General features: G+C 41.5%; 1 protein-coding gene across 1 annotated transcript; it reads left to right on the top strand.

The window, feature by feature from the left end:
- Positions 1,657-9,693, top strand: LOC102182032 (tripartite motif-containing protein 64). Its single transcript, XM_005701912.2, has 5 exons — positions 1,657-2,067; positions 2,571-2,666; positions 3,584-3,831; positions 5,226-5,323; positions 9,206-9,693. The coding sequence occupies exons 1-5, from the start codon at positions 1,657-1,659 to the stop codon at positions 9,691-9,693; spliced, it is 1,341 nt and encodes a 446-aa protein (XP_005701969.2).

Genomic DNA, 14,717 nt, shown 5'->3' with positions numbered 1-14,717 from the left:
ATCATTGGCATCCTGATGTGTTTCCAACTCTGCAAAATCTAATCATGTGTACCTATCCCTTTTCACGGAGTTGATAACCCTATCACTTGGAAGAAATGGGCGTGGTCATTGGAAAATATAAAGCATCCAGCAAGAACCAAGCAAAATCTTCTCTGGAGCCCAGAGCTGTGGTGTGTGGAGTTGGCTGAGTTGTGAAGACTTGAAAGTTTCTGCCACCAGCAGTGGAACACCTAAATCCTGAACTGAATTTGAGAGTTACCTACTGAAAAAGACTGGACAATTTTATTAACTACAACCAAAGGTGAGTTCTGATTAAGGTACAATGAAATTCTGATATGTTCAGTAAAAAATAAAACTTTAATGGCAGTCCTGGACACAAAAGCTAGCTGTATTTATTCTGTCAGTACTATCTATGTTTCAGCACTTCCTCAAGCATTGATTCCATCTGGGATTTGCAGAGAAGTAACTTAATTTTACCCACAATATATCAAGTAACCTCCTTATAAAATGTGGGTAAAGATAGAAAATTAGTAAATATTATTGAGACGATTAAAGCAGTTAATCCATAGAAAAGGATTCAATTCAATGCTGAGGAATACAAGGCAACGCATAATAAGTTCTATTATTGTTTTAATATTATCACGGTCATTGATGCTATCAGTCAACAGATGATTATATTCATGCTGACTATAATTTCCTGATTATCGTGGTACTTGAACATTCACCAGTTCAAAATATGACATTCTCATTATATGAACCGACTCTAGGAAAACTTGCTCTTCTGAACTAGAAGTGACATTTTTGTTTTCTTCTTTTTGTCTTGAAAGGAACAGTTTTGTTATATAAGCTGGAAGCAAGCTCTGAACTCTTTAGGGTTAAGACATCAGATTAAAGCCAACATTGATTGTACGAAGTTTAAATTTTTTGTGAACAAATTTCTTTGCCTTAGAAAAGCACTTGTGTCACTTTGATAACAGAAGGAACTGATGCCAGGAGGAGAGAAACGAAGGGTGTGCTAGTGTGGGTTCCAGTCAGGGAGTCGTGGAAGTCGAGAGAGAGACAGAATGAGGTTCTGTGTGTGCTTCTGTCAGAATCAGCTAATAAAGTAACTGTGAAGTCATCCCAACACTTATCCTCTGTTCTAATATTTAAGGGGGTTCCCAGGTGGTTCTGTGGTAAAGAATCCACCCACCAGTGCAGAAGATGCAGGAAATACGGGTTCAGCTGCTCAGTTGGGAAGATCCCTTGGAGAAGGGAAAGGCAACCCTTTCCAGGATTCCCGCCTAGGAAATCCCAAGGGCAGACGAGCATGGTGGGCTACAACCCATGGTGTAGCAGCGAGTCAGACAGGACTGAGCATACTCACACTAATCTTTAAGTTTTTCCATGTATTAATAATATTAGTATGATTGAAATCCTGGTTTATTTTAAGCAAAAGTTGCTAAGGACTCCTTTATTGTATTTCATCTTTTTTATAATAATTCAAATCCAAGGTGTATAGAGTCACCGTTTCTAGGTTTGTTCTAGGGAAGTAAGTAAATAGGGAAATTAGAATTCAAGACGGGACTTTGTCCAAAGGACTTATTTTTCCTGACGAGGGCAGAAGAAAAACTTTTTCTCTTACCTTCTTTTATTTCTTCTTTAATTTTCAGAAACATGGATTCAGACACACTGCAGGTCTTCCAGAGGGAACTCACCTGCTCCATCTGCATGAACTGCTTCCTGGACCCCGTCACCATAGACTGTGGGCACAGCTTCTGCCGTCCCTGTCTGAGCCTTTGCTGGGAAGAAGGCCAGACTCCAAGGAGTTGCCCTGAGTGCAGGGGACTATCAGAGAGGCCCGATTTCCAAACCAACATTGCCCTCAAGAGGCTGGCTTCCCTTGCCAGACAGGCCAGAGCTGACCACGACCACAGCTCAGAGGAGCAGATCTGCGTGACACACCAGGAAGCCAAAGGCCTCTTCTGTGAGGCTGACCAGACCCTGCTCTGTGGGCCCTGCTCTGAACGCCCTGAGCATGCAGCTCACAGCCACAGTCCAATACCCAGGGCTGCTGAGGAGTCCCGGGTAGGTGATGCCTCTAGAGAAGTTTGGGATCTAGAGGCTCCTAAGTCAGAGAGGAGGATGAGGATATGATGATGGTGATGGGGGTGGAGATAGTGGAGGTGGGAGTTCTGAATGTGGATCCTCACATATAATGTGTCCTTTCAATGTTGTTGCCCAATTGTCCACACGTGTGGAAATGCAGCATCCCGGAGTGAGTGGCACCAGGGCACAGGCTTCTGATGGGAGCTTGAGGCTTTCTTACTTGGACTATTAGAGTCTGAGTCTCAGTATCTTGGGAACTGGATTCCATTATCTGTAAAGTGTCTCCAGTTCTCTAGTATATGGTTCTATTCCTAGATATTCAAATATTGGCATCAAATTAAATTAATGTGGAAAAGTCTGATGACAGCCTCCTAAGTCAAGATTTCTGTGCCTTGCTTAGAATAATGCCTTTGTTCATGAATAAGGGGATTGAAGTTACAGTGTCATCTTCTGTGTCACTAAATCCCATGGGTATTTTGCAGGAGAAACTCCTGAAGAGAATGAGTTCTTTATGGAAAATGAGAGAAGAAATACAAAGCAGTCTGAATCAGGAAGCTAAGACAACTCAGTCCTTTGAAGTAAGAATAAAAACGTTCCTATTTATTTGTAGAAATATTGATATAATTTACCTTAGTTTTTTACATCAATGTAAGTTCCCGTGAAAGGCTACTGGTCTCTTCCCTGAAAGAATGGTTTCAAATGACTGATCAGTAATTGCAATTAGAACAGGCTAATATATGCTAATTCAAAGAATTTTAGTATATTGGAAGACGAAGCCTTGAAATGTATTCCAAGGCCACGTTTTGAAGATTGAAATAAGCCTTTTCAGACATGGGGTATAAGACACATTGCACTAACTGTGATGGTGAAGGAGAAGGGAGGACGAGAGACATCCCTAGAGGGAAAATGATGGCTCAGGGGTAAAGAATCAGCCTTCAGTGCAGGAGCCACAACAGACATGGAACGCATCCCTGGGTTGGGAAGATGCCCTGGAGGAGGAAATAGCAGCCCACCCCAGTATTCCTGCCTGGAGAATCCCTTGGACAGAGGAACCTGGCAAGCTACAGTCCACAAGATCACAAAGAGTTGTGCACGACTGAAGAGAGTCAGCATGCAGGGGAAAAAAACAAAAACACAAAAACAAACATATATTCAAAATGAGGTTTACTTCATGAAAGAATATCTAGAAGAATCAGAGAAAGGAACAAGAGAAAAACAAGACTCAGGTTGGAGAGGAAATAATTGATGGAGTGAGAACCTGGAAGAATCCTCCTTGGGAGACAGCCTGGGTTCCCTCAGGTGACTTGATTTCAAACAGGGAAAGAGATTAGGAGTTCAGAGAAAGCATGGGCAACGAGGACCAGAAAATATTCATGACTCTTTGATGTATGTGGCAGTTTGTCAGGAACTTCCTTGATGACACTAAGGAAATGATATTTGAAGTTTTCTTTTGGATGTGAACATAAGTAATGCTTTGGATCCACTATCTCTGCAGAACTATGTGGCCTTCAGGAAGGCGATGATTAAGCTTGAATATCAGAGGATGCTTCTGTTGCTCCGGGAAGAGGAGCAACTGCATCTGGAGGCCTTGGAGCAAGAAGCCAAGGAGATTTGTGAACAACTCAAGGAGAGTGTGTTCAGAATGACTCAACAAAGAGAAAGTCTGAAAGAAATGTACAGAGAGCTGACCGAGATGTGCCACAAGCCAGACATAGAGCTGCTCCAGGTGAGAAAGGAGGGGCCGTCCTCAGAGAGAGAAATGCTCTTCTAGAGGAGCTGCTGTGACACTGAAATATTACCTATCCAGACAAATGATAACACAATTAGCAAGATTCATGACCAGGGGAAAGTTAATTTTCTTGGAGTAAACTCAGTATACATCCCCCAGACCCTTGCCACACTCTGCTGTCCACACTTCCTGAACACACCGAGGTTCTTCTTTTCATACAAGCAAGACATTTAGAACTGGTATCAATTTATAGCAATCTATAATTCTTTTTATGCAATTGTCTGATTTACTTTAATCATTACTGTAAATGGTGAGATCACTTCCTGAAGACAGCACTGGGCAGAGACTGACACTGGAAACCCAGATGTTGCTGCAGCATTGTGCAGACCCTTCCTACCCCATTTCCTTCCTTAATGTGACCTGAGAAATCCTATCATGTTTTAGGTTAGGGTCTATTGCTTCTGACTGTTACTTAGAAGAGAATTAGAAAACCATGTCTTATTATGAAAGAGGAATAGGAAAGCGGATGGAAAAGGACAGAGCTCTAATGATTAACATGATCTTTTTTTTTTTTTTTTCCCTTTGCAGGGCTTGGAAAATGTGCTGGAAATGTGAGTATACACTAATGATTTTTGATTTCTGAAACATTTTTGTCTTTTTGAAGTGGGCCCACAGTTCTTGCTTGGGACCTGGGGACTGATTTCAGGTCCTCCCTCATATCTAAATCCCAGTATACAGGATCCTTCATACATAATGTCATAGTGTCTTCAGATAACTAATACGCATGCTCCAGTACACTTTGTCATCTCTAGACAAGTTTACAACTGACATATACAGTGTAAAGTAAATGCTACATAAGTCATTCCCTGGTATATGGCATTTTCAATTTTTACATTTTTGAACGTTTCTGGAATGTTTTGTGAATTTTTTCCACTCAGAACAAAGGGAAAGGGGCAAGAAATTTACACTGGGAATTTGAGATTGACTGATATACACCATATATGAAATAAAGTTAGAATAGTAGCTCTGATGAATTATGAAATAAAAGGAATAAATTATAAAATAAAGGAATAAATAAGCAAATAAATAGCCCAGAATGTACAGATTGAATCCATGTGTGAATCCACAGGTACAGAACCCTAGCATATGGATTACCAACATTGTCTTTTTGGCTATTTTCTATTTTATTTCAAAAGAATTTGGGTTCCTGACCCTTGGTCTCCGTCATTTCCTTTTCACTTGACTGAAATCAACTATATCTGAAAACCTGCTGACATTATGGGCTTTGTTCCACTCACTCCACCCATTCTCTCCAGTCTGACTACAATAAAACTTAGCGAGGGATTGTTTGCGATGCTCACGTGATTAGCCATTGGTCTTGACATGGAACCCATGTCCTTTGTTACAGGACCGACTTGGCACAGATGCAGAAGCCTCAGCCTGTGAACCCAGAGCTCCCTTCTTGGCCTGTCTCTGGATTCCTACACATACTGAAAAACTTCAGAGGTAAGAGTCAGCCTTTTGTTGAACAGCACTACGTTTCGTTAGAGCTTCTTGGGAACAGTCCTTCCTTCATATTTGTTGTAATTCTTTGTTCTTTTTTGGATATGAAGTTGGTGCATAAGTTCCTGAAGTTGTTTTCTAGCTCTGTGACTTTCTACCTCTATCAGTTCAGTTCAGTCCCTCATTCTTGTCTGACTCTTTGCTATCCCATGGACTGCAGCACACCAGGCTTCCCTGTCCATCAGCAGCTTCCAAAGTTTACTCAAATTCATGTTCATTGAGCCACTGATGCCACTCAACCATCTCATTCTGTCATTCGCTTCTCCTCCCACCTTCAGTTTTTCCCAGCATCAGGGTCTTTTCAAATGAGTGAGTTCATCGCATAAGGTGCAAAAGGATTGTAGTTTCAGCCTTAGCACCAGTCCTTCCAATGAATATTCAGGACTGATTTCCTCTAGGATGGACTGGTTGGATCTCCTTGCTGTCCAAGGGACTCTCAAGAGTCTTCTCCAACACCACAGTTCAAAAGCATTAGTTCTTTGGCACTTAGCTTTCTTTATAGTCCAAGTCTCACATCCATACATGACTACTGGAGAAAACATAGCTTTGACTAGATGGATCTTTGTTGGCAAAGTAATGGCTCTGCTTTTTAAAATGCTGTCTAGATTGGTCATAACTTTTCTTCCAAGGAGAAAGCATCTTTTAATTCCATGGCTGAAGTCACCATCTAGAGTGATTTTGGACCACTCCCCCCAAATAGCCTATCTCTGTTTTCATTGTTTTCCCATCTATTTGACATGAAGTGATGGGATCAGATGCCATGGTCTTAGTTTTCTAAATCTTGAGTTTTAAGCCAACTTTTTCATGATCTTCTTTCACTTTCAGCAAGAGGCTCGTTAGTTCTTCTTCACTTTCTGCCATAACTGTGGTGTCATGTGCATATATGAGGTTATTTATATTTCTCCCAACAGTCTTAATTTGAGCTTGTGCTTCATCCAGTCCAGCATTTCTCATGATGTACTCTGAATTTAAGTTAGATAAGCAGGGTAATATGCAGCCTGGACTTATGCCTTTCTGGATCTGGAACCAGTCTGTTGTTCCATGTCCAGTTCTAACTGATGCTTCTTGACCTGCATACTGATATCTCAGGAGGCAGGTCAGGTGGTCTGGTATTTCCATCTCTTGAAGAATTGTCTGCAGTTTATTGTGATCCACACAATCAAAGGCTTTGATGTAGTCAATGAAGCAGAAATAGATGTTTTTTCTGGAACTGTCTTCTTTTTTTAATGATCCAGCAGATGTTGGTAATTTGATCTCTGGTGGTTCTGGTTTTTCTAAATGCAGCTTAAACATCTGGAAGTTCAGGGTTCACATACTGTTGAAGCCTGGCTTGGAGAATTTTGAGCATTAATTTACTAGCGTGTGAGATGAGTGCAGTTGTGTGGTAGTTTGAACATTCTTTGGCATTGCTTTTCTTTGGGATTGGAATGAAAACTGCCCTTTTCCAGTCCTGTGGACACTGCTGAGTTTTCCAAATTTGCTGGCATATTGAGTGCAGCACTTTCACAGCATCATCTTTTAGGAACTGGAAGCTCAACTGGAAGTCGATCACCTCCACTAACTTTGTTTGTTTGTAGTGATGCTTCCTAAGGCCCACTTGACGTTGCATTCCATGATATCTGGCTCTAGGTGAGTGATCACAGCATCGTGGTTATCTGCATCAGGAAGATCTTTTTTTTTGTATAGTTCTGTGTGTTCTTGCATCCTCTTCTTAATATCTTCTGCTTTTGTTATGTCCATACTATTTCTGTCCTTTATCAAGCCCATCTTTGCATGAAATGTTCCCTTGGTATCTCTAATTTTCTTGAAGGGATCTCTAGTCTTTCCCATTCTGTTGTTTTCCTCTATTTCGTTGCATTGATCACTGAGGAAGGCTTTCTTATCTCTCCTTGCTATTCTTTGGAACTCTACATTCAAATGGGTATATCTATCCTTTTCTCCTCTGCCTTTAGGTACTGTTCTTTTTACCATTATTTATAAAGCCTCCTCAGACAACCATATATCTTTAGCATTTTTTTTCCCTTGGGGATTGTCTTGATCACAGCCTCCTGTACAACGTCATGAACCTCTGTCCATAGTTCTTCAGGCATTCTCTCTATCAGATCTAATCCCCTGAATCTATTTGTCACTTCCAGTGTATAATCATAAGGGATTTGATTTAGGTCATACTTGAACAGTCTAGTGGTTTCCCCTACTTTCTTCAATTTAAATCTGAATTTGGCAAAAAGGAGTTCAATGTCTGAGCCACATTCAGCTCCCAGTCTTGTTTTTGCTGACTGTATCAAGCTTCTCCATCATTGGCTGCAAAGAATATAATCAACCTGATTTCGGTATTGACCATCGGGTGATCCATGTATAGAATTTTCTCATGTGTTGTTGGTAGAGGATGTTTGCTATGACCAGTGCTTTCTCTTGGGAAAACTCTATTAGCCTTTGCCTGCTTCATTCTGTACTCCAAGGGCACATTTGCCTGTTACTCTGGGTATTCCTTGACTTCCTATTTTGGCATTCCAGTCCCCTATAATGAAAAGGACATCTTTTTGTGGTGTTAGTTCTAGAAGGTCTTGTAGGTCTTCATAGAACCATTCAACTTCATTTTCTGCAGCATTACTGGTTGAGACATAGACTTGGATTACTGTGACATTGAATGGTTCGCCTTGGAAATGAACAGATCATTCTGTCATTTCTGAGACTGCATCCAAGTACTGCATTTCAGACTCTTTTGTTGCCTCTATAGTCAGATTATCAACACCAAGTCTCATGTTTGCCGCCTGTAATTTCCTGAAAATGCAAAACCAGATATATCGGATGACATAGGATGAGCAAAAGGAGAGCAACCAGGTTGTTACTGTGATTATAAAGAGGCTGAATATTCAGTTCTGTGAGTGACCATCAATATGTTGTTTACTCAGTTTAATTCACTCTGGAGCTTAAATCCATCATTGCTGCTTTTAATTCACTGTATGGGCTTCCCTGGTGGCTCAGATGATAAAGTGTCTGCTACTATGCAGGAGACCCAGATTTGAGACCTGGGTCAGGAAGATCCTTGGAGAAGGGAATGGAAATCCAATCCAGTATTCTTGCCTGGACAATTCCAAGGACAGAGGTGCCTGGCTGGCTACATACAGTCTACAGGGTCGCAAAGAGTCAAACAGGACTGAAGGACTAACACTTTCAATTTCACTTCATTATAGCTGCATTTATTACACATTGCCCAAAGCATATTTATTATTTCTAAAATTAGGAATAAATGACAAAAAAACTGAAATGGCCTTTGGCAGAAAAATTGTAATGCTCTCAATCTCACAACAACTTTAAGGCAAGGGATGCATGAACACTGTTAGTCAAAACAGCTTTTTTGAAGATTCCAAACTATTCAGAGATGGATTTCTATCAACTCTTTTGACCTTTAAAAATGTAATAGGTAGAGATTATACCCCCATAATTGTCCATGTGATAGCAAAGTGTCATCTTCAGTTTCCATTGTATTAAGTACAAAGGACACAGGAAAAGTTTTCTAATATAAGAATAAATGTTTTTTGGTGAGTCTTAAAATAAACTATGAAGAGATTGACATAAGTCAGACTTCACCCAGTTCATGATACATGTCTTTTTAAAAAATTCTCTTTGATTTGATGTACTTCTCTATGCCACAGAGATAGTAATACTTTTACTCTTCAGAGAAGAGGCACTCTAATTCCCTTTGCTGTCTTTGTTTTGATTTCCTTGAAGGAGGAAAACTAAAAAGCTTATTGTGTAGAGAGCCTCTGCTTCTCAGAGACATGAAAATTCGACTGGCTGACACAATTTTTACTCTTTCTGCAGTGAATAATGTTCTGAGTCAGACAATGACCGTTCACCACGCGATCCTCAATGATGCAAGTGTGCTGTTTGAGGATGACCACCCCAGAGCGTCGAGACAGCCCTGGGGTGGGGCATGTGTTGTGTCCTGGGGAACTCGGGCCTTCACCTCAGGGAGGCATTACTGGGAGCTGGACGTGGCACAGTCCTCCAGCTGTGTTCTGGGGGTCTGTAAAAGCATCTTCACAAGTGATACCAGTATCAATATTAGTGCTGATGAAGCATTTTTTCTGTGTTCTACAAAGATGAACAGTCAGTATATTCTGTCCAACACCTCCCCACCCTTAGTTCAGTTTGTGAAAAGGCCTCTGGGTAGGATTGGAGTGTTTTTGGATTATGACAATGGAACTGTGAGCTTCTATGATGTTTTCAGAAGTTCCCTCATATATACTTCCCTTCCTTCTGCCTTCTCCTCCCCTATGATACCTTTCCTTTGCCTTAAATCTCCATGAATTGTCCATTTCTCTGGCCATTTATTGGAGCTTCTTCTCTGGGGATATTGCTGCCCTTCACTTCCTATGAGGCCACAGGATACCTGACTGTGTCCAGCAGCACATTGTTATTTAATGTAACATAGTGGTTGTATGTTTATAAAATGGCATAAACGTGTTGTATGTATACATCTGTTAATTAAATTTTTAATAAACATTTATTATGGACTATTTCATAGAATATAGTCAATTACTTTTCTTTTTAAAATAAGCATTATATGAAACTAAAGTTTATGTACCATAAAGATCACTACCTTTAAACTACATAATCAATGGTTTTTAGAACTATACAAAATTGTAAAACCAGGACTATCTCATTTCAGCACATATGCATGACCTCCAAAAGGAACCAATGCCCAGTACCAGTTACTCACTCTAGCATATACCATCATATCACACTGTTTGGCAAACTTTTCTCAAGGTAGTAGATATTTTTACTGCTTGAGGGAAATTTCTGTGACAGTATAGACAGTTCTTATCTTATTTCATATTGTTACATTCCCACTCTCTGTGCAGTACTCAGAACAGAACACAGAAGTGTTAGGTAAATCAGTGAAGAAACACGTGAATTGAAGAATTCATATAGACAAAAGCCTCAGATAATCACGATGGTGTGATCACTCACCTAGAGCCAGACATCCTGGAATGTGAAGTCAAGTGGGCCTTAGGAAGTATCACTATGAACCAAGCTAGTGGAGGTGATGGAATTCCAGTTGAGCTGTTTCAAATCCTAAAAGATGATGCTGTGAAAGTGCTGCACTCAATATGCCAGCACATTTGGAAAACACAGCAGTGGCCACAGGACTGGAAAAGGTCAGTTTTCATTCCAGTCCCAAAGAAAGGCAATGCCAAAGAATGCTTAAACTACCGCACAATTGCACTCATCTCCCACGCTAATAAGTAATGCTCAAAATTCTCCAAGTCAGGCTTCAGTAATGTGTGAACCCTGAGCTTCCAGATGTTCATGCTGGTTTTAGCAAAGGCAGAGGAACCAGAGATCAAATTGCCAACATCCGCTGAATCATTCAGAAAAGCAAGTGAGTTCCATAAAAACATCTCTTTCTGCTTTATTGATTATGTCAAAGCCTTTGACTGTGTGGATTACAATAAACTATGGAAAATTCTGAAAGAGATGGGAATACCAGACCACTTGACCTGCCTCTTGAGAAATCTGTATGCAGGTCAGGAAACAACAGTTAGAACTCGACATGGAACAATAGACTGGTTCCAAATAGGAAAAGGAGTTCAACAAGGCTGTATATTGTCACCCTGCTTATTTAACTTATATGAGGAATACATCATGAGAAAAGCTGGGCTAGAAGAAGCACAGGCTGGAATCAAGATTTGTGGGAGAAATATCAATAACTTCAGATATGCAGATGACAGCACCCTTATGGCAGAAAGTGAAGAAGAACTAAAGAGCCTCTTGATGAAAGTGAAAGTGGAGAGTGAAAAAGTTGGCTTAAAGCTCAACATTCAGGAAACTAAGATCATGGCATCCGGCGCCATCACTTCATGGCAAATAGAGGGGGAAATGTGGAAATAGTGGCTGACTTTATTTTTCTGGGCTCCAAAATCACTGTAGATGGTGATGAAGCCATGAAATTAAAAGACACTTATTCCTTGGAAGCAAAGTTTTGGCGAACCCAGACAGCATTTTAAAAAGCAGAGAACCAGACAGTCCTAAGGTGGTGGAGGACTAGGATGAGGAGACCACTTTCTCCCCCACAAATTCATCAAAAGAACATTTAAACGCTGAGTAAATGCCACAAAACAACTTCTGAATGCTGGCAGAAGACATTAGGTACCCAGAAAAGCAGCCCATTGTCTTAGAAAAGAGGTAGGAAAAAATATAAAAGACAAAAAAGAGAGACAAGAGAGGTGGGAATGGAGCTCTGTCACGGGAAGGGAGTCTTAAAAAGAGGATGTTTCCTAACACCAGGAAACACTCTTACTGCCAAGTCTGTGGTGAGCCTTGGAAACGCAGAGGGCAACATAATAGGGAGGAAAAATAAATAAATATTTAAAACCCACAGATTATGAGCCCAATGGTAACTCCCCCAGCGGAGAAGCAGCGCAGATGCCTGCACCCACCACTAGCAAGCGGGGGCTGGGCAGGGAAGCAAGGGCTGCAGTGCTTAGAGTAAGCATCTGCCTGAATGCCCTGACTGTAATCAGAGTGAACTAACTTGGGCTAGCAAACCAGACTGTGGGATCGCTACCACGCGAAAAGCTCTAACATAAGACACCGCCAAGACTGTGGGCGTGCCCAGAACAAAGGATGGAACAGAATTAGCTGGCTGCAGACCATCCCCCTCCAGTGACAGGCAGCCAGAGCCAGAAGGGCCGGAAGGGGGCAATCCCAGCCCCAGAGAGACATTATCTAAAAAGCTGCAAGCAGGCTTCTGTGCTAACTAAGACTTCTTGGGGTTGTGCACAGGCACCATCCGCCTGAGAAGGGGCGCCAGCTGCACACCCAGAAAACCAGGCAGCAGGGGCGGGAGAGGCGATAAGTCGCAGCGACCGCGCTCGCCAAACACGCGAGCTACTCGGACCCGGGAAGGGCACAAAACGCAGGCCCGACCGAGTCTGCCTCTGAGGACTACCTGAGTGCCTGAGCCTGAGCGGCTTAGACCGGGGAGGTGCAGTCACCCCAGCACCAGCCTCGGACGGTTCCCGGCGGACCAACCTAGAGCCTGAGCTGTGTGCGCCGTGAGCGGGGGCAGGCCCAGCGTGGCTGCGACACTGCAAGCGCACACCAGTGTTATTTGCTTGCAGCGTCCCTCCCTCCCCACAGCGCGACTGAACAAGTGAGCCTAAAAAAAGTGTCCACCACCGCCCCCCCCCCTTGCGTCAGGGCTGAAATCAGACACTGAAGAGACCAGCAAACAGAAGAAGCTAAAACAGAGGGAACTCCCTTGGAAGTGACAGGTGCAACAGATTAAAACCCTGTCGTTAGTACCGACTACACAGGAAGGGGCCTATAGATCTTGAGAATATAAGCCAGACCAAGGAACTATCCGAAAATGAACTGACCCCACACTGCCCACAACAACGCCAGAGAAAGTCCTAGCTATATCTACTATTTTTATGATCATTCCTTTTTATTCCTTTCTCTTTTTTAACATTTAAAAATTTTAAGTCCTCTATTGCTCCTTTAATTTTCATTTTATAACCTACTATTACTTTTTTTTAAAAAAGACCATATTTTTAAAGCAAATTTCATATATATATGCATTTTAAATAATTTTTGTGACTTTTTTTTTCTTCTTCTTTTCTTTAATATTGTATTTTTGAAAATCCAACCTCTACTGTAGATTTTTAATCTTTGCTTTTTGGTATTTGTTATCAATTTTGTACCTTTAAAAACCCAATCTTCAGTACCCATTTTTACTTGGGAGCAAGATTACTGGCCTGACTGCTCTCTCCTCCTTTGGACTCTCCTTTTTCTCCACCAGGTCACCTCTGTCTCCTCCCTCCCCCTTCTCTTCTCTACCCAACTCTGTGAATCTCTGTGTGTTCTAGATGGTGGAGAACACTTAGGGAACTGATTAATGGCTGATTCTTTCTCTCCCCTTTTCATTTCTCCCTTTTATCCTCCTGGCCACCTCTGTCTCCTTCTTCCCTCTTCTCTTCTCTGTATAACTCCGTGAACATCTCTGAGCGGTCCAGACTGTGGAGCACACATAAGGAAGTGATTACTGGCTAGCTTGCTCTCTCCTCTTTTGATTCCACTTCATCTCATTTGGGTCACCTCTAACTCCCTTCTCCCTCTTCTCTTCTCCATGTAACTCTGTGAACCTCTCTGGGTGTCCCTCACTGTGGAGAAATATTTCATCTTTAACTTAGATGTTTTATCAATGGTGCTATATAGAAGGAGAAGTCTTGAGACTACCGTAAAAATAAGACTGAAAACCTGAAGCAGGAGGCTTAAGTCCGAATCCTGAGACCATCAGAGAACTCCTGACTCCAGGGAACATTAATTGACAAGAGCTCATCAAACGCCTCCATACCTACACTGAAACCAAGCACCACCCAAGGGCCAACAAGTTCCAGAGCAAGACATACCAGGCAAATTCTCCAGCAACATAGGAACACAGCCCTGAGCTTCAATATACAGGCTGCCCAAAGTTACCCCAAAACCACTGACATCTCATAACTCATTACTGGACACTTCATTGAGCTCTAGAGAGAAGAAATCCAGCTCCACCCACCAGAACACCGACACAAGCTTCCCTAACCAAGATACCTTGACAAGCCACTGATACAACCCCACCCACAGTGAGGAAACTCCACAATAAAGAGAATTCCACAAACTGCCAGAATACAGAAAGGCCACCCCAAATGCAGCAATATAACCAAGATGAAGAGACAGAGGAATACCCAACAGGTAAAGGAACAGGATAAATGCTCACCAAACCAAACGAAAGAGGAAGAGATAGGGATCTACCCGAGAAAGAATTCCAAATAATGATAGTGAAAATGACCCAAAATCTTGAAATAAAAATGGAATCACAGATAAATAGCCTGGAGACAAAGATTGAGAAGATGCAAGAAAGGTTTAACAAGGACCTAGAAGAAATTTTTAAAAAGTCAATATATAGTGAATAATGCAATAAATGAGATTAAAAGAAAAAAAAAAACCTGGAGGCAACAAATAGTAGAATAACAGAGGCAGAAGATAGGATTAGTGAAGCAGAAGATAGAATGGTAGAAATAAATGAATCAGAGAGGAAACAAGAAAAACGAATTAAAAGAAATGAGTACAATCTCAGAGACCTCCAGGACAATATGAAACGCTCCAACATTCGAATTATTGGAGTCCTATAAGAAGAAGACAAAAAGAAAGATCATGAGAAAATACTTGAGGAGATAATAGTTGAAAACTTCCCCTAAAATGGGGAAGGAAATAATCACCCAAGTCCAAGAAACACAGAGAGTTCCAAACAGGATAAACCCAAGGTGAAACACCCCAAGACACATAT

This window comes from Capra hircus, chromosome 29 (genome assembly GCF_001704415.2).
Source record: "Capra hircus breed San Clemente chromosome 29, ASM170441v1, whole genome shotgun sequence".
NCBI classification, from domain to species: Eukaryota; Metazoa; Chordata; class Mammalia; order Artiodactyla; family Bovidae; genus Capra; species Capra hircus.
The sequence above is the reverse complement of the archived record's forward strand: the minus strand, read 5'-3'. Positions and strand labels throughout refer to the sequence as shown.

Coding starts and splice junctions, on each gene's coding strand:
- LOC102182032 (XM_005701912.2), top strand. CDS start 1,657: ATGGATTCAGACACACTGCAGGTCTTCCAGAGGGAACTCACCTGCTCC. Junction 2,068..2,570: donor GGGCTGCTGAGGAGTCCCGG/GTAGGTGATGCC, acceptor GGTATTTTGCAG/GAGAAACTCCTGAAGAGAAT. Junction 5,324..9,205: donor CATACTGAAAAACTTCAGAG/GTAAGAGTCAGC, acceptor CTCTTTCTGCAG/TGAATAATGTTCTGAGTCAG.